The following is a 20,886-nucleotide window of genomic DNA, read 5'->3' as shown; positions in this document are numbered from 1 at the left end:
AATATGGATAGGGATGTATTTCAATAAAATATTATTTATAAACATAAGTGGTAGGTATCTGACACGGTACTTGCATCCAGTATATATAAAGAACTTATGTCTCAACAATAAAAAGACAAATAGCCTAATTTAAATACAGGCAAAAGATATGAGCAGACATTTCCCCAGTGAAGATATGCAAGGAGCTGGCATATACATGAGAAGATGCTTGGTGTAGTTAGTTATTAGGGAAATGCAAATCACTTCATTCCCACTAGGATAGCTAAATTGAAAAAGACAGAAATAGCAAGCATTCGTAAGTATGAGGAAAAACTGGAAGCCACGTACAATACTGGTGGGATTGTAAAAAGCTGCTGCTGCTTTGGAAAACAGCTTGTCAGTTCTTCAAAATATCAAATCTAGAATTACCTTATGACCCAATAATTCTATTCCACTTTCTACCCAGGAGAAACTATAACATGTACCTGAACAGAAATGTGTACTTAAATGTTCATATCAACATTGGTAATTATTACCAATGTTTTTGTTTTGTTTGATAATTATTACCAATTACCAAAATTATTACCAATGTTAATAATAGTTGAAAAGTGAGAACAACCCAGAAGTATCCACTAACTGATAAATGGATGAATGTTATACATGCACACAATGGGGTATCATTTGACAGTTTAAAATGCTAAGGTATTGATCCTTGCTACAACATGAACCTTGAAAGCATCAAGTTCAGTGAAAGAAGTGAATCACAAAAGGCCATATGTTGTATGATTCCATTTATCTGCAATGTCCAGAGTAAGCAAATCCACAGAGACAGAAAGGAGATTAGTGGGTTTCCTTGGGCTGGAGTAGCGAGTGGGATATAAAGAGTGAGAAGGGTATGTGGGTATGGGGTTTTTTTTTGGGAGAATATAAAATTGTTCTAAAGTTAGACTGTGGTGACAGTTGTACCACCTAAAAAATACCAAAACCCAATAAACTGTAGACTTGAAATGGTGAACTTTATAGTAAATGAAATATACCTCAACAAAACTCTTAGAAAAAAAAAAAGGCAGCATCCTAAATTTCGTTCTGTGGATTAGAGTTTGTCAGTCTCTGTTCTGAGGAATAGGTACAAGAAAGTGTGACTTTCAAACTTTACTATGAAACATTTAAAGATACTCTAATGATATCCCCTATGCAAGTTTTCACAGGGAACAGCACATGACAAAAAGCACTGGCTAATGAGTGTGGCCGGTGTAGCATGTATCATTCTTAACAACAGCAGTGATAATTTACCAGCTAACCATTATTGAGCACTCAGCTCTAAGTATTCACCAAGCACTTTCTTTATATAAATTATTTTTCTCAAAAGGAACTAGAGGGGTCCCCCAAAGCTAGGCTGAATCTGGGTACAAGAAATAGACCATTATTGGTTAATTCTTTTCCTTTTCTATGATGATGAAACAAATCTCTATATTTAAAAACTAGGCAATGGCACCCCACTCCAACCCTTGCCTAGAAAATCCCATGGACGGAGGAGCCTGGTGGGCTGTAATCCACGGGGTCGCGAAGAGTTGGACACAACTGAGTGACTTCACTTTCACTTTTCACTTTCCTGAATTGGAGAAGGAAATGGCAACCCACTCCAGTGTTCTTGCCTGGAGAATCCCAAGGACGGGGGAGCCTGGTGGGCTGCCATCTATTGGGTCGCACAGAGTCGGACAAGACTGAAGCGACTTAGCAGCAGCAGCAGGCTGCTAGAAATCCAACCAAAGCACCAATCAACCTCGTTTTACAAATGTGAAAATTCAATCCCAGAGCAAGAAGGGGGAAATGGCCCTGTGCTCACTGCTAAATCCTTGGCTTACACTGGCTTTAATGTCCAAATCCCACCATGACCTTGGAAAGCGGAGTTCTGCCAAAACAGAACTCAAAAACTGGGTATAAGGACCCATAACTCCAAAATTCTGCTGCTGATTTGGGGGTGGAGAATGTGTTGGGGCTTTTGGTAAGGTTTATAAAAGGACAGTGGCTCATGGGAGTGAGTGTCCTGGAGAGTGAGCACAGATTCAGTTTCTCAAAACTCTGGGCTATTTTTACTCCTGGAGCAATGATCCTCAGTGTGCCTGTCACTGTCTACTGTGGTATGCAGAGCAGCTGTTCTCTGTGGCCAACTCTAACTCAGATTCTCTTGCAGACTTGAAATAAAGCATAGTTGGTAGCTACATCACTAGTCCACGTCTCTGAAGTTTGTTATTGTCATTCCTACAGCTTAGAGCCCCTTCTGCCCCTGCAGTGCATTTGTAAGTCAACTTAAAAAAAATTAATGTCAAATACATAAAAAGCCCCATCTCATAGCTGACATGTAGACCACAACTTGCCTTGGGTTCCTCACTTCTCCCTGGAGCATCTGCCCATCAGTCATGCTTTTAGATCCTGAGAGACTCATTTGTGTCTCAGAGAAACCATCGAGACACAACATGTGTGAGGGATCTCACTCAAGATTCCTGGAGAAGTTTGTTCCCTCTGCTGGAACGTTCTTCCCACAGATCTTTGCATAATGGCTGTATCTCATCATTCCAATCTCTGATCAGGTCACCTCCTCAGGGAGGCCTTCTCTGAGTCCCCATCCTCCCTCAGTCTGGAGAAGCACTGCCTCTGCCACATGTAAGTATGAACATGAGCATTCTTCCCTGCCTTTGGTACTCCCAACCACACTTCATTTTTCACAGAGCATCAGCCGCGGCCGGAAATCCCCTCTCCCCCTCCTCCCTTCCGCCCTTCTTCCTTTCTTCCTCCCATTCCTGCAAAGCTTGTCTGCTGTCTGTACCTCCCCCACAAGTGCAGGCTCTCCCCCGTTGGCAGCAGTTTGGTCGGAATGATTCTTCACTGGTAGCTGCCACCCCAGCCTCAAGGCAGGAGAGCCAACAGTGCCCTCTCACCGCATCAAACATCATCCCCCAACTCGCTCCACAAGGCCCTCCGGGGTGCTTGTTCTCAGCTGTATCCCCGGCAACAGGAAAATGGTAGGTGCTAGATATATATACTCATTGAATGATTTAATGAAACAAATGAAGATACGAAATAAGTGCTTTTTGTAAATAAGCCTACACGGGAAAACACTGAATTTGAAAGCACCAAGAGTGAAGTTTGCCTGTCAGGGTAATCCATTTCTCCCCCCACCTCTGCTGAATTTCGGACCAGATGACACTGCATTGCTGTGGGCTGTCCCGTGTGATGTCGGACATTCTGGAGTATCCTTGATCTCTGCCTGCTGGATGTCAGCAGGACACCTCCTAACCAGTCACAGCAATCAAAAATATGTCCAGATGTTGTCAAATGTCTCCTGGGGGTCAAAACTGTCCCTGGTTGAGATCAACTAGCGTGATCAGTAAATATTAACTTCTGCTATAATAAAACATTCCCTTTGCTCACCTATAAACTAGAAGTTTATCCATGGAGACTTGACACATAATTTCTAAATACTAGTTAACTCATATATACCACATATATGAAATCCTACCAAAGAAATGTTGATGAGCTGAATATTTGCCTGTAACATTTTGGCACCATTATTTACCCAACTGTAAGGAAAGCTGTATATTAAATAGTACACTCAGTTTAAATAACACGTACCTGACAATAGCTAATGGTCAATGATGTTCAGCAACCTCTTTCTTAATCAACTGGTTAAAATGAGATCTTTTGTCCTAACATCAAGCATCCTCCTTCATTATAAGGCCCAAATTATGCAAATAAGACCACTTAACCTACATTTTCCAATTTTCCCCATGAATGGATCTAACATGATCTGTGTTCCTTGCAAAGGAATAGTCTAGGAGATCAGAATCTCCCAAAATTTACTAGAAATCCTTAAATTTTACACTTAATACAGGTAATTTTAGGTATATAAATCATTCACGTCTCAATAAACCTGTTAAAATATTCATTCCTGTAACCAATGCCTTTCTTTCTGTTGCTGAACACTTTAGCTACCCTAAGCATCAGGTTAGATGCTTGGACCTCGAAAAACTATCTGCTAATGCAGAGACAACTACTGTGCCAACAACAGTTGCCATCAAAATGGGACACCAGACAGTGTTCCTACTCCTTAAAATATCCATATTGGTCTGCATCACTTCACTGTGGTGTGGATTGGAAGTTTAGCTGCTGAGCGCCTCTCTCAGAGTTTTGGTCGAGTTCTGTGTTCCTACTATTTGGTCAGTAAACTTTGCAAGCATGTGTGCCTATAAGCGTTAGTCGCTTAGTTGTGTTCAACTCTTTGCAATCCCATGAACTGTAGCCTGCCAGGCTCTTCTGTCCATGGAATTTTCCAGGCAGGAACACTGGAGTGGGTAGTATAGAGAACAGGTAAAAATGAACCCCACCTTTCTCAAGTCACTTAGTCAATATTCTTGACATATTTACCATATCAATTCTTACCTCGGCACTGGGAATAAAAATATAATTGGGATGGCCCTTGCCTCTGCAGAGAAATTATTTAGGAAATGAAATTAGAATACCTTAGAAGAGATTTTAGATTTTGATATGTTAAAGTTTACATTTTAAAGCAAATAACTCGGAATTTATTATCTATTACTTTCAAAATTCAGAAATAAGAGCTTTTCAAAAATTGAGATTAAGTATTTTATATTTGTCAGAGGGACAGTCTAGAAGCATAGGGAAGTCAGAAAACACTCCATGGAGGGGAAGAAGTTCCTTGCCTCCTTATACCTTCCAATTTTTCTGAGCTCCTCCCATCTATGTATTTATTTTCTTCTCCTGGTCCTGTCCACCCCAGCATGATGGAAACAGTGCCTATGACTCTTGGTTTACTGGGCCTGGTCTCTTCATTGAGAGTGTAGTGTAGAATTAACACCACGATCTACGTAACTTACAGAACTCAAGTCATAACCACTAAGGGCAAAATGGCTTTCTGTAAGTTCAATCCAATTTATAGAATCCTTATTGAGTGTCTACTATACTCCAGGGACTACACTGGGTTATGCTGTGAAGGACAGAAGATGAAAAGTAGGAAGTCTGTGATCTCTAGGAGTTTCTAAATGACTGTTCAGCTTTTCAATTCACTTATCCTGTGCAGACATGGCTTTAAAAATAGCTGCTATTTTAAAGGTCTCGGGTGGGGGGCAGCGAGGATAGGGAGTAAGGGGAGAGACTGTCAATCACAGGGTCTGGTTATTATTCATTTCTATTTAGAGGGCTGGCAAAAGAAAGAGGTCAGGAAATATTTATTGAATAAATGAATGAATGCAGAAGTATATTGCCAATTTGAAGATAAAAATAGGCCACCTCAAATCCTGGTAATTTTTACTTCTTGATATTGATGTTTTTAAAATTTATTTCCTCATTTTATCCCCAAATCAACCCAGAGTAAGGTGAGGGAGATAGTAATCCCAACCTTATTTTAGATAGAACTTCAGGGACCCAAGACCACACATTTAGCAAGTTACAGAGTGACTGACAAGACTATGTGGACCTTACAATCCCAGGTTTACATTTCCAATAACAACAGAAAAATGGATTAGGGGCCTGACACACACAGCAGGTTCTAGCACTCTAGAGAGACTTGTTGGGCCAAAGAGAAAGTCCTACCACTTCTTCCTGTGCAGTGGGAAAGCAATTAAGAAAATTTAGCATGCTAGTGGCAGCTGGAGAGTTGGCAAGTTCCTCAAGAAAAGGACTGTAAGCAACGTCAAAGGCCAAGAAGATGGATGGGGCCCATTTATGCTCTGAGGCTGACGTATATATGGAACCCGGCCCAGTTTGACTGCCCTTTCTTCAAAGATGTCATTGACAGATGAGTATCTAAATGTTTTTGTTTGAAAAAGAAAACAAAAAAAGAGAGAAAGAAGAGAATAACACACACACACACACACATATAAAACCAAAACAAGAAACTCTTTCTATCGCAAACAGACACATGTAGCCGATGAACATGAGAACACCAGACCAGATCTGGGAGCACTGCAGGCTTTTCAAAGTAGTCCTTGATAATAAACTGCAAAGGTGCACACCTTTCTTTTCAGATAAATTTCAATTCAGCACAAGGATTTCACTGAAATCCCAAATTACTGCCAGTTGGCTGTATCCCATGTGCCGTTGGAGGCACACTGGTTGGGGGACAAGCCTGCTCACATATTCCTCTTCATCTGCCAAAACAAGGTTTCTTCCCCAATTAAAATGGGCTTTTTAATTTTAAAGCAGTAAACAATGTCTACTTAATTTGTCGAGAACACACAGAAGAAAGTGGCCGAACCTAATCATCCAGTGACATGACGGGTGAGTCAGAGCCAGTGAAATGTGGGGAAGTGCTGAGGAGGCCTCTCTGCTTTTGGAGACATACAGGTTCTTTTGAGGTCACTGCCTTCATGATGCTGCATCCATGTCAGCCTTCAGATCAAATATGAGCAATTCTGTTTTATCTTATGTCTACTCAATATACTTTAAAAAAGAAGGTTCATAATCACCAGATTTAAAAGGTAATGACTAAATACCATTCTCCGGATAACCTTGTTTTTCGTCTTGCTCTGTAACAGCCTCCTGAAAATGGGCACCGGCTGACACACATTGAATTGTAGTGACCAGGAGGATGTCTCTTCCACCCACTCAGGGTGGGCCAACCATGTCTCATGACTTGCCTGTGGTCTCTGGCCAACATATAAATAAACAGTAGACAAGTACACCATTTGGAAAAGTCACGGTCTTCTCCAGACTGGATACACAGTGCCCAGGCTGAGTCCACGTTTCATCCATACTCAGCCAAATAGACATTTATGAAATGTAAGTCATTTGGAAACATTTGAACATGGTTTGTTAACTTGGACAGATGTGGCTGGGATGGGCACAGCTATCTCAGAGCCAAAACAGAGCATCCTTCATGGTGACTTTATGAGAAATTCAAGGAAAACGTTTTAGAAAGAAATTTCAAACAGACAATTTGATTCAGACCATGTTATCAGCTGGTGCATGTGGCCTCAACTCCAGAGAGATAACATGCCTCCAGCACTAGCTGGCTGGGTCAGGCTGGAGGTGAGTAAGGCTGACCTTCAAACAAAAATAAATCTTACTGAGTTAAATGATCCTGTCTCCTACTTTCCTCAAGGAACATGAGACACTAAGAACAAAATGTGAAGACAGCAGCCCTGAATTTTCACAGTCTTTATCTCCTGGCTGATTAGTTATAGGTCTGCCTAGTTGAAGATGAGCTACCGGTCAGATATATATGACCGTCTTCCTTGTCATATCCAATAACCCAGGAATAACCAGGGCAATGGTCACCAAATATTTCAGTCCTGCTAATATTTAATACAATTATGATGTACAGGCTATGTCAGAAAATAAAGCCAAAGAACAACCACTTCAAACATGTCTGATCCATTTCAATTCCATCCCACAGTGTGTGGAGTCACAGAAGTAGATATTCAAAATCATCCTATGGCACAACTTACCAAAAACAAAATGACCCCCTTTGGTAAATCTAGCCAATTATTAGGATGATACTTAGACAGTCTCACCCACTCATTAACCAAAGGGTCCAATAATTATTTATCAGAAACAAACAATGTGCCAGACATACTCTTAGGCTCCATTTTCTCAGCATCTGTTCCCAAAGGAGGGTTTATGGCAGTTTCTGGCCCTATAGGCAAAATATCACCAATGAAAGCCTCCAGTCAGTCAAAAAAATCTACTGACACCCTTAAAAGTGAGAGGGATGGGGAAAGCCAGATACAGGGTTTCTTTGACAATTTAAAACTCGGTCCTGAAATGGCTTTTCCCCTGGTCCCAAACCCAGCACCTGCAGATACATCTAACTCTAATCCCCAGGGGGATTAGGGTGATTAAAATCCCAAGTTCTCCAGAGAAGGGCACATTTCAGCTTCTTTTTGCCAAAAATAAACCCACAATTTCCTTGCACGGCCCCTGTTATCCCAATGACAGAGAGTGGGAGATCTGAAGCTTACTTTAAATTGGCATGGCATCTACTGTCAAGAAATGATCTTCTGCACATACCAACAATTTCCTACTGGCTCAGATTCTATGGATAAAAGTCCTGGGAAATAGTTCTGCTTTCATGTCAAATTCAACCAGCTGTCAGAACCTTAGGCTGGAGGAGATGATGCCAAGCTGAAGAGTATATAGTTTTTTTTTTTTTTTCTTTTTTTTTAACCTTTCAAAGCCAACTTTCTGATACATGGAAGTAGCTGATGAATGATGAATGGACATCATGCTCATTTTATATTCATTGATTGAAATACATCATTTACCTGCCACCACGGGAGATTTCCGTTCATCCAGAAGCTGGATGGAGGTACTTGCTGTCACCACATTGCTTTTGTTGACTGTTCCTGTAAGAAAAAAAAAAAAAAAAGATTAGTCACCAATTCTGCACCAGTTCTCACTTCCCAGAACTCAGAGTGGATCCGCCCTGTTAGGCCCAGAGTGTGGGGTAGGCAGTCCTCTCAGCTTAAGAAATCAATGCACCGAGTTATGACACCCGCACTGGGGAACATCTAACCACTTCACATCAAAATTATTAATCACCACAGAGGGACCACATTTTAAAACATTTGTGGTTACTAATATCAGTGTCCCAAAGAAAGGCAACGCCAAAGAATGCTCAAACTACCGCACAATTGCATTCATCTCACACGCTAGTAAAATAATGCTCAAAATTCTCCAAGCCAAGCTTCAGCAATATGTGAACCATGAACTTCCAGATGTTCAGGCTGGTTTTAGAAAAGGCAGAGGAACCAGAGATCAAATTGCCAACATCCGCTGGATCATAGAAAAAGCAAGAGAGTTCCAGAAAAACATCTATTTCTGCTTTATTGACTATGCCAAAGCCTTTGACTGTGTGAATCACAATCAACTGTGGAGAATTCTGAAAGAGATGGGAATACCAGACCACCTGACCTGCCTCTTGAGAAACCCTTATGCAGGTCAGGAAGCAACAGTTAGAACTGGACATGGAACAACAGTCTGGTTCCAAACAGGAAAAGGAGTACGTCAAGGCTGTATATTGTCACCCTGCTCATTTAACTTATATGCAGAGTACATCATGAGAAATGCTGGGCTGGAAGAAGCACAAGCTGGATCAAGATTGCTGGGAGAAATATCAATAACCTCAGATATGCAGATGACACCACCCTTGTGGCAGAAAGTGAAGAGGAACTAAAAAGCCTCTTGATGAAAGTAAAAGAGGAGAGGGAAAACATTGTCTTAAAGCTCAACATTCAGAAAACGAAGATCATGGCATCTGGCCCATCACTTTATGAGAAATAGATGGAGAAACAGCGGAAACAGTGTCAGACTTTATTTTTGGGGGCTCCAAAATCACTGCAGATGGTGACTGCAGCCATGAAATTAAAAGACGCTTACTCCTTGGAAGGAAAGTTATGACCAACCTAGATAGCATATTCAAAAGCAGAGACATTACTTTGCCAACAAAGGTCCGTCTAGTCAAGGCTATGGTTTTTCCAGTGGTCATGTATGGATGTGAGATTTGGACTGTGAAGAAAGCTGAGCGCCAAATAATTGATGCTTTTGAACTGTGGTGTTGGAGAAGACTCTTGAGAGTCCCTTGGACTGCAAGGAGATCCAACCAGTCCATTCTAAAGATCAGTCCTGGATGTTCATTGGAAGGACTGATGCTAAAGCTGAAACTCCAGTACTTTGGCCATCTCATGCGAAGAGTTGACTCATTGGAAAAGACTCTGATGCTGGGAGGGATTGGGGGCAGGAGGAGAAGGGGACGACAGAGGATGAGATGGCTGGATGGCATCACCGACACAATGGACGTGAGTCTGCATGAACTCCGGGAGATGGTGATGGACAGGGAGGCCTGGCGTGCTGCGGTTCATGGGGTCGCAAAGAGTCGGACACGACTGAGCGACTGAATGGAACTGAACTGAATATCAGTGTTCACTGTGTCAGTTATCATACTTACATTGCCTTTCTAAACACAGCCATAGACAGCTGCTTGAGATAAAGTACTGAAACTATTTTACAGTGAGTTGAGAACTTTAGCTGTGATTTGTTGGTTAAAACTTTACTGAGATATAAAATTTTGATTTCAAGCCAAGTTTTTCTGAGCAAAACTATTCTAAATAGGGACAGAGCTGGAATGAAATCCTTACCCCATACTCTTATTAATGTGGTAACAATATGGTATTAGTATAAAGAGATTTTTAATTACTAGTGATGGTTCTAATACTTATGCATTAAAAGACACTGAACACAAATTCCTAATGCCCATAGTTAATAATTGTTACTCCAGTGGCTGCCTTATAAAAGGTTCAGTGAATGTGAGTTGAATGCAATCCAATTGAATTTAGAAGCAGGGAGAAGGCAGATCTGAATTTAAATATACTTATGACCAAAACAATTAAGAATTTTCTGGCCTGAGTTTAAGCCGTAATAAAAACCAGCTTCTTTCCCAGTGTGTATAGGTATTCAATACACAGGAGAAAAACTGAGAGAGCTCCACCATAACACTTGTGTGCGGTGATTTTTAACATTTTCTCCAAATCTAAAGGGGCCACAAAATCTCCTAAGATATTATGTCATCCATAACTTTATCATGAATAAGGTAAATTCCTTTTTATTATGTGATTTCATTCAAAGTTCAGTGAAAACCCCACTTGCCAAAAACCAATTAGACAACAGCCTTAATTAATCAGAATTCTTTTCCAGACATAATTCTTTATAGGAAAAATGGTGAATAACAACAAAGCAAACTGAACAGAGAAGCCATTACACACACACACACACACACACATAGACGCACACACGTGCAACAACTTCTGGGAGACGTTCTCATTACCCACAACTCCTCATCCTTGCCCAGGTTTGGGAAAATCCCCTTCTGGATAACTTAATGGATCCAGTCCAGATCTTGAAAGCTAAGTTTTATTTTTTTACTTCAGAAGACTACAAAAAAGAAAGTATCATGGAACTGCATGAAAAAATAAGACAGTATTATTGATAGGTTTGCAGAATTAGAAAGTCCACTGCTTCTTAGTTGGTATTTTCAACAATAAAATGTGATACAGATAAACATAAAGAAATTCTTAGTACCTGGAAATTTATATTTGAGAACACATACATGTGCGTAGGTGTGAGTTAACACAGACTTGTCAGCAAAGGAGTATAGACAGACCCCAAGAATCTTGCTTCTTAAAGGAATCTAACTGATAATCTCCTCTAAAATCCCACCTAGGGAGGGAATTTCTACAATAACACTCGGTCTTTTTTTTTTTTTAATATCTTCATTAATGAGGGACCCTCTTCCTAATGAGTTCATTCAACTAATTATTAGACAACTCTTATCAACATGTCTACCCAAATTTTTGAAAACTTTATTTTTATAGATGTTTCATTTATGGAAACAAGCAAGTGCCAAAACTCAGGGAGGAGCTCTGCCACTAAAGCATTAGAGAATCCCCATTAGGGGTGACAGGAATGCTTGTAAGAGATTAATACAGAAGCCTCTAATATAAAACATAAGCATATACTGAACTGTCCAGAGCAATCCAAGTTTCTAGTACTACTTTTCATCCCTGAAGCTTTTACAATGCACAATATAGAGCCTTACACAGAATGAGCACTAACAATATCAGACGCATGAAACAAGAGACGGTAGGGTGGCATCACCAACTCAATGGACGAGTCTGAGCAAGCTCCAAGAGATGGCAAAGGACAGGGAAGCCTCGTGTGTTGCAGTCCATGGGGTCGCAAAGAGTCGGACATGACTGAGTGACTGAACAACAACGAGACAAGAAAAAGCCAAGGACAACTGAAAAGCCTTTCCAGTTTCTCTTGCTTCTAAAACTGGTTGAAATAAGGTACTGTTCAGTTCTCCTTTGGAGGGAGGAGACCCTAGCATTTTTTTTAATAATATCATAAAACCTAAAGACTGGAAGGATCATTGGCTACATGCCTCTCATTGGTCACTGCAGCTCCCTGTTAGGAGAGCATGAGGCTACACAAAATCTTAGTCATTACTGTGTGTTGGTTTAAATCAACTCTGATGAGGAATTGTGAGCCTCCAAAGTGATGTGACTTGCTGAAAGTTCTGGCAAAAAATGTTATGGCTGTGTGAATTTTCTCTAAGTAGGACCGTGACCACATTTTAGATTAAAAAAAAAACATCTGCTGAGAAGTTCGTATGCAAATTCTATATGGTATAAAATAACAGCCCTGCTTCCTGGCATGTGTTTTGTAGAGTATGGTCAAGTAAAAATTTCCTCGCACTTGGGGTAGCAACACTTACGGAGCTGGTCACTCACTGGTTCAGGGCTAGACCAATATTCAGTACTGGTTCTCCTGGCTGACTTTGGCTCTCTTTAGCCTCCAGGATGCTCCCTCATACCCTGCATGCAATGCTCAGGCCAGCAGGACCAAAGGGACAGAGCCAGCCTCCAACAAGGGCACCCACCTGTGCTGAATGGGATCGAATAGACGAAGCTCCCTGGAATCTGCTCTGCAGCTCTTCGGTACCAGAGAGGGAAATGGTCTGCATTAAAGATGTTCTCCTTGTCTCCTGCTTTCAGGAAGTCCCTTGAAATAGAATAGAATAAGAGCATGGCACCACTGAACAAGGAAAAGCCAGACACAAGTACATCCCAACAACTTTTGCTGGGTAAAAACAGTGTTGCTTTTAGAACCCTGACCTGATTTTTCTCAGTATAGAGAGGACCTGTGCAACATGCATCCCAGATTACTCAGAAATATTTTGTATAACCCTGCAGTTAGACTCCCAGTAGGTGAAATGATTTTCCTAGTATACCTAGTGAACTAATAGCCTTAGCTTCTGAAGCAAGCAAATAAAGTCTCCAGAAATCCTATCAGAAGACCAAAGGCTCAGAAAGCTTTGTCTTGCCTTAAAATCCAGACACATAGATACATATTTTGAGGGGATCAACATCTTAAATAGATCTCACTCTTCTTAGAAAAAGTGTAAAGAAGGTAAACTGGGTCTATGTGAGGATATTTGCTGCTTCTTTCCTTCCCTCCCTCTGTATTGCGTGTTAATTGCTTGGTCAAGTCCAACTCTTTGCGACCCCATGAACTGTAACCTGCGAGGCTCGTCTGTCCATGGGATTTCGCAGGCAAGAACACTGGAGTGGGTTGCCATTTCCTTCTCCAGGGGATCTTCCCAACCCAGGGATCAAACCCGGGTCTCCTGCATTGCAGGCAGATTCTTTACCACCTGAACCACTGGGGAAGCCCTTCCCTCCCTATTCTCCAGCAAACAGGACTGCACCTACTTCTGGATATGAGGGACTGCTGTGGTGTTGGGTGAGACTCGTCTAAGTTTTAGGCAGAGCTGAATGATCTTGAGCGAGTTACTTGGGTTAGTTACTGAGTCTCTTAGCCCCATTTATTCATCTACAAAGTGGGAATAATAATATTACACTTACTGCAGTACTATCAGGATTATATAACACCATGTGTGAAAGGACTATGTAAGCTGAAACAATATATGGCTAATATTGGGGATGATAGCAGGTTATAGGGGCCATGAACTATAATAGATACACTTCCAAAATCAGGTGGTGGGGATAGGAGATAGAACCTCAGTGTAGGAGCCTGATGACACTACAGGTTAGCTCTAGCATGGGCACTTTATATTATCCAAACTTATTCCCAATACTTTGAACTCTCTTTAACAAAAACATAGAAATTTTAAACTCTTTCTAGCTCTGGCTAATAGTGTATCCAAATAGGGGGGTATCAACAAATACCATTTGATTGGAGGGGGTAGCAGATACAAGATCCCAAGACAATGCAAGCCAAGGTGCCTCTATATGAATCAGTGATACGTGTTTCTTGAAGACAGATATTTCATCCATCCAGATATCCAATGATCATTAACCCATTTTTCAGATGCAATGAGTGAGGTGAGCCAGACCGCAGGTGAGCCAGCAGTCTTGAGTGTGGTCCTGCCATCTTTCAAATCCATCACAATCACCTGACTATGAGATTAGCAAGGTGTTAGGGTATGTCGTTGTTAGTGCTTTCTTGTTTATCTATTTGTATCTCAAAACACATAACAGGTTTTCCTTCTGAGGATTAGAAAGTCTACTTCTGTGTTGTCCTTTGCCTCTCTGGATCCTAAAATGAGAAGAGGATGTGTATCCTGACACTTTTAGTCCTTCCGAGGAACTTGCCATCTGTTAAAGTATTTGTCTCAGGATACAGGGGCTTTCCTGGTGGCTCAGTGGTAAAGAATCTGCCTGCAATGCAGGAGATGTGGTTTCAATCCCTGGCTTGGGAAGATCCCCTGGAGTAGGAAATGGCAACCCACTCCACTATTCTTGCATGGGAAACTCCAGGGACAGAGGAGTCTGGTGGGGTGCAGTCCATGGGATCGCAGAGTGAGACACAACTCAGCGACTGAGCACGCAAGCACGCATGCATGCGTAGGTGTAGAGAGGACTTCAAAAGAGTCAAGTCATGACTATAGTCAACTTCATAAATGACAAACTGAGGAGTTGAGAAAGAAAGAGCCTTCACGTGGGAATTAAAAGCCAGTCCACAAAACAACCAAAAATCTATGGATCTGCCACTTACAGATGTGGTTTTATAAGATGACGTGGTTGGTGTCCAGGACTCATCTAAGAGACACATGAGCACAGCTCAACTGGACTTAATGGTACATAGTGCTCCTGACAGGCCAGCCCCTCTCAAATCACTGGATACCCAGTGCCTCCATTATTCCCACTGTCCCTGAAGGTCAGGATTTGTGAGGCTCCATGGTAACCTCTGGAATCACAAACACACACTTGGCAAACTGTCCCTCAGACTCCACTCATCCCTGGCTTAATAATGTCTCTTACTTCAGAGAAAAGAAATTGAGAAAATTTATTAATAGGCTCAGGAAGGACTTCCCAGGCTCATACCAGCTCTGGTCAAACACCAGTTTAAAGAGTTAAGACCCTGGGGCTCTCTGAAGATACAGGGGTTGAACAGTGTTGGTTTAAATGGCATCTGGGTACTGAAGTTGGTGACACTCAGCCCACTGTCCATCTGGTCTCTTTAGAACATGGCAACAGCATCAAAGCAAGGGCCACCAGAATGCCCAGTCCTGGCTGTGGGGCTCTACAGGCCCTCAGACTCTGAGCTGAGGCACAGAGGTTCACTAAAATGTACACAAACACGCTCAGAATTGAAACACTGCTTCTTGGACAAGCAGAAATTCCTCAGCAGAGGTGCAAGACGGCTGAAAGCCCTCTGGTCATCTGTCAGGAGTTGAGTGAGTCCTCCCTCTGGCTGCTCCCCCAGTAGCCACACTATCTCTAGCGTCCTTAAGCGACCCAGAAGGGTGGGAGAGGGCTCCAGGACAGAGGACAGATGCCAACAAGTGTGAAGAACAGAGTTGTGGAAAGGTCAACAATGAGCAGGTGAACACACACACATTTTATATTTTGCATTTAAAGTCGCACAGTTGTGTCTGGCTCTTTGCAACCTCATGGACTGTACAGTCCATGGAATTCTCCAGGCCAGAATACTGGAGTGGGTAGCTTTTCACTTCTCCAGGGGATCTTCCCAACCCAGGGATCAAACCTAGGTCTCCTGCATTGCAGGTGGATTCTTTACCAGCTGAGCCATAAGGGAAGCCCAAGAATACTGGAGTGGGTAGTCTATTCCTTCTCCAGGAGATCTTCCCAACCCAGGAATCAAACCTGGGTCTCCTGCATTGCAGGGGAATTCTTTACCAACTGAGCTATGAGGGAAGCCAAAAACACACACACTGTGGTCCCCAAAGGAGAATAGAGAGGAAAAATGTCAACAGGTCTGAGTTTTGTTTCCACCGCTGCTGGAATCAATGAATGATATAAACGCCCCTTTCATTATCCTGCTTCAGGAGCTCCCTACTTACTGATTGGTGAGCTGCTCTGCCCCAACAAACAGGTTGATTCTCGAGAGGCCTGTGCGAGTGCCAAGGAAGGCTACCTCCACGCCCTTGTCCGAATTCCTAAAACAGAGCAGCACAAGTCAGGGGGATTCTGCCAGTCAGCCAGCAGATAACAGCTTCTGCATTTTAAAACTCATGGAATGTTGTATGAAATAACAGCATTGAAGCCTGAAATTTTGGTAAAAATTATAGAAACATACACACACACAAGTACATACAGGATGCTGACTCTGATCCCTTACAAAGGTTTTCATGGTAATTTTTGCCAGAAAAACTACGAAGTCCATGACCTAGTTTGGTGGGCATAAGAAAGTGCACCCTGCAAGATAAACACACCTTTATCTCAAGCTTCTGGGTGCAAGCTCAGAAAGACCAGGCCAACTTTGAGGAGAGGAAGGAAAGCCTTAGAGCTAGCTTTCTGCACTGATGCTACCAAGTCCATTCTCGGTCCTGAGATCGTTAGTGAAATCTGCCGTTAGCAAAACCCAGCAACTTAGCCACTGATTCAAGTCTGTAGTATCCCACAGCCTGAAAATGTTTAGGACTTGAATTCTTCACCATTTAGGAGGCACCAACATGGAAGGTTTACCCTCACCATCAACCCCAGACAGATGAGTAATGAAATGACTTCTGTAAATAGTCCGACAGGAGGCCATGCACAGGAACTCTAAGGAAGGCCTTAGCAAAGAAAACTCATTTGAAGATTCACCGAAGGTTTTTTTCAACAGTCAAGGTAAATTTTATGTTTGAACATGTTCTTCAGGGTATTCTCAGGGCTTACTTCTTCAAAACAAAGCAAATAATCTTTTGCCAAATATACAGTTTTATGCTACCAAAAAAGTATGAAGAGGATACTGATTCTTGAGTTTGCTTCCCTGCCCTAGATGCCAGTAGCAATCTGATTCAAAGCTTTATCCATGTCATCTTCAATATAAGATCATTTAGTTACTTGATCTCTGATGGTTGTCAAAGTGGTCAATACTACTTCCAAGTACTTAAGGGATGAATAAAAACCAACACTATGTATTAGTTTCTGTTCATAGCCTACACCAAGTAGGAAAGCCAGGCTGCCCAATCAGTAACAGATGTGGACTACAAAGCAAGCTACCATTTCGGAAATCTCTAGCATCTGTTAGGGGTGAATCAGCAATCTTTGCACCGGATTTTAAGTTTCCCGAGAACCTAAAAGAAACATTCCCACTAGAGAATGCAATCACAGAAAAGGTTGACTCTTTCCAGATCTCCCAGGGAATAAGATGCATGCAGGTAAGCAGTCCAAGTATACCCCTCAAATATAATGAGAGTAGTTAGTCATAACTTTTGGACTCCAGATTCACATATTAAACTACCTACCTTACATTTTTTCTTAGGAGTCATTTTAACCTTAAAATGTCTAGAAAAGAATTCTGTCCATGTCTAGTCCCAAGGTTGTTCTTGCTTCCTTGTCTCCGGACCGAGGAAATAGCATGACTATCTACATAGGTATTCATGCCATAAACCTGAGAATGATTCTTGAAAGCTCAGCCTCCCTCCCCTCACACCGTGAACTCAGCACCAAGTCCTGGGGGTCTTACTTTCAAAGCATGTCTCTAGTGCATCTCTTCTCTCTGTGCCCACAGCCACTGCCTTGGTCCCAGTGACAAATCCCTTGAACTGCTACCATAGATATATATAGATAGATAGATAGATATTTACCCTCATTACACTCTACTATTTACATATCAGCAGAAGGATTTTTGTAATGCAAATTTGATCATCTACTTCTTAAAATCTTAAAATGTCCTTAAAATTCTTCAGGGATTTTCCAATATTCTGACTATAATGTCCGAAATCTTTAACCTGATTCCCAATGTTCTAAACCATCAGGGCCCAATGAACCCTTGTCTCCTGACATCTTCCAGCCTACCCTCCACAATTCAGCTCTGCTGGCCTTCTTTAAATTCCTCAACTGTCCAAATAGCCTCTTACCTCAGGGTCTTGCACATGCTGTTCCATTTCTCTGGAATTCTCCTACAGAATACTTGAACTAGTTCCTTGTCTCAAAAGCCTTTCCTTTCTTCTATCTCCACTCTAGGTCTCATTACAGTCTACATGTCTAATTTTCCCTTCATAATTATCACAATTCTCAATCACACTATATATCACAGGCACCACGATGATAAGGACTATGTTTGATTGAGTTATTTCCATTTCACCAATGTCTGGCCCAGTGCTTGTCACATAACAGACATGCAATCAATATTTGATGAATGAATGAATGAAAATGAGAGCAGAGTGAATGACAGACCCAATAGAGGAGAAGAGACAAAAGGGAAAATAAAAGAAGGAAAGGAGCGAATAAAGAATAAAAAAGGAGGGAGAACTGAATAATATATGACATGAAGGTAAAGGACAAAAGGAACTTTTTAAAAATTTTTAATCATTAACATGCTACTTAAAGTAGTAAAATAATAATAATAATAATAAGCTACTGAAGCACTTCTCACCCTAGTCTTTGACAACTTTCATTGGTTGCCCCCCTCCCCCTACATACTCCACTTCAGAAATGAAACCGCAGGGTTATATTTGACACCTTAATGAAATAGAGCTCTCACTTTCCTGTCCTCCTCACAACCTAGCCTGGCCCAGATCCCAAGTTCCCCCCAGACTGTGAAGGAGAGGGAGCCATGGCAGGGCAGGAAGCAAAATGCTCCTTCCGCCTCCCTCTCTCTCTCTCGGAAGTGTCACCCTACTTCAACAGACCAAATTTCATGTAATGTTAAAATTCAAACAAATTGTATGTCAAACCCAGGAGCTTGCCATCCAAGTCAGAGCCGCTAATCTGCTCTAGCTCTTGTGGTTTGGAGCTTTGGGGAAAATTAAAGAACTTTAACACCAGCCTCCTAAAGCAACTTTAGTTCTTTAAACCATAACTATATTTCGGACGGCTTGTGGGGAAATGGCCATGAAAAGGGGACATGTGCAACCACTTACTCAGATTTGTTGAGGGCAAGGCTGGTCCAATAGGCTTCAATGGGAGCACTCACCACGGCATCAAAAAGGACTTCCTGTATCAATTCTTTATCACCTGTTGGGAAGGACAGACTTGAAAAGATGGCTTTGGCTGGACCCCAAACTACAGCACGAGAGGTGCTCACCAGGCTCATTTTGCAGTATCTGCAGGCTACTATCTCCTATGGTGTGTTGCTGTGCTAACTGCCTACCAGGTGAGAATATGAAACAGCTCTGACACCTGATACACCATAAGACAAGGGCCCCCAAAGCATCTGGATAAGACGATAGTAAATTGAGAATGCTGGGTGTCTCACACTACAAGTTTTCACTTTCCCTCCCCATCGAGTAAGTTGATGCCATAGACCAGCAAGCCAACTCTGGGACTTGGAGACTAGAAGGCAGCACTCCTCAGAAAGTTTTCTCTTTTCATCCCCATTTCTGCCCTCTATCAAAATTTGCAATTCTTCAGGGCCCTGATCTTGATTGTAAGGGAGAAGGATATGATAGCTAATTATTTCTGGGACTCTTATTTTGTGACTTCTTCCATCTAAGCTTTTATTTATTTATTTATTTCCATCCTAAAGTGGGACATCCATCCTTATCCAGATGAGTTCTTGATAGAGCTCTGTGGAAGAGGATGAGAAATCGGGAGGGTATCATGAGTCTAGCAGAGGCATCCTAAAACACTCCTGCTTTATCACCTACAGCAGCCCAGTCCTCACCGTGGCTGGTGGCCAAGAAGATGGTGCAGCTTTGCTGTAAAAGCAAAACCTGGAAACAACTCATCATGAAATAGACAATGAATAAATTGAGACATAGTTACATAGTAGAATACCACATAGTAATTCAAGTAAATGCATCAGAGCTAAATTATCAACACAAATCTCAAAAATATAATGTATGATGAGTGAAACGTAGGTTGCAGGATAACATATACAATATATATAAATTTTATTATACAAAGTAATGAACATAATGGCGTATAATGGATATGGATACATAGGTATATATGTATATATTTGGTGTATATATATATATATATATATATATATATATATATACACACACACACACAATGCATGGGAATGATGAATAAATACAGGGTGGTAATTCTCTCTGAGAGGTAAATGGGATCACATAGGGGGCACTCAGGGTCTTCAACATTATCTTTGATATTTCATTCCTTAAAAAGTACCTGCAGCAAATATGGCAAAAAGTTTAAAATTTGACAAAGCTGGATGGTAAATGTAAGTGCTTCTTTGTATCAGTGTTCCACTTTTGTTTCTTAAATATATCACTCAAATAGGCAAATAAAATGAAAAATTGAGTCCACATGATGTCCATCTGATGCTTTCTCTACTAGAGCATATCCCAAAAAGTAAATCCATTTCATGAAGATGTGGTTTGGATGTGAATAATCTTACACCTCTCATAGGGCTGTTAGGGTTTTCTGTAAGATAAGACGTGCAAAGAACTTCTCATGTCACTAATAAGTAGTATCTGCTAGGGGTAGGGCTGAGTGCCATGCTCATTTCTGGTGAGTCCCTTGTGCCCAAACTTTCACTACTGGAATTAATCAACATAAACCTGTGTTTGTCCAGGGGACTCGTCTTACGCTTGGTGAGCATCAGGCCTGCTGCTGCTCTCTCCTTGCCCCACTCCTTCTCCCCCTGCACCAGCTACTGGCCATTTGATTCACCGAGCTCCCTGAGAGGGCACTTGGTGGGAGGAGGGGCAGCAGAATGTACACTGCAAGAGGCAACATGTCACAGTGGCAGTCCCACTCTGGACAGAAACCAGGAGACCTAGAGTATGGCCTTGGATGAGACAAGTCTTATTTTCAGCCCTTGTGCCTCATTTGCAAAATAAGGGAGTAGCTGTTGGTAGTCTCCTTCCAACTGTAACATTTTCATTCTACTCGGGTGCTTGACTAAATGGTTTGGTAATAGGACACATCCAATGTGAAGGGTTAAAAT

At 41.7% G+C, this 20,886-nt stretch overlaps 1 protein-coding gene across 3 annotated transcripts in view; it reads right to left on the bottom strand.

Annotated features, from left to right (window-relative positions):
• The window catches only part of CACNA2D3 (calcium voltage-gated channel auxiliary subunit alpha2delta 3), a 903,947-nt gene that overhangs the window by 151,131 nt on the left and 731,930 nt on the right, over nucleotides 1–20,886 (bottom strand). For all 3 annotated transcript variants that reach the window (XM_027522771.1, XM_027522769.1, XM_027522770.1), the window contains 4 exons: nucleotides 18,890–18,983; nucleotides 15,881–15,976; nucleotides 12,434–12,555; nucleotides 8,262–8,342 (listed from right to left, as the gene is read on the bottom strand). In XM_027522771.1, coding sequence (XP_027378572.1) covers nucleotides 8,262–8,342; nucleotides 12,434–12,555; nucleotides 15,881–15,976; nucleotides 18,890–18,983 — 393 coding nt within the window. The remainder of the gene's footprint in view (nucleotides 1–8,261; nucleotides 8,343–12,433; nucleotides 12,556–15,880; nucleotides 15,977–18,889; nucleotides 18,984–20,886) is intronic.

This window comes from Bos indicus x Bos taurus, chromosome 22, assembly GCF_003369695.1.
Source record: "Bos indicus x Bos taurus breed Angus x Brahman F1 hybrid chromosome 22, Bos_hybrid_MaternalHap_v2.0, whole genome shotgun sequence".
Lineage (NCBI taxonomy): Eukaryota > Metazoa > Chordata > Mammalia > Artiodactyla > Bovidae > Bos > Bos indicus x Bos taurus.
The sequence above is the reverse complement of the archived record's forward strand: the minus strand, read 5'-3'. Positions and strand labels throughout refer to the sequence as shown.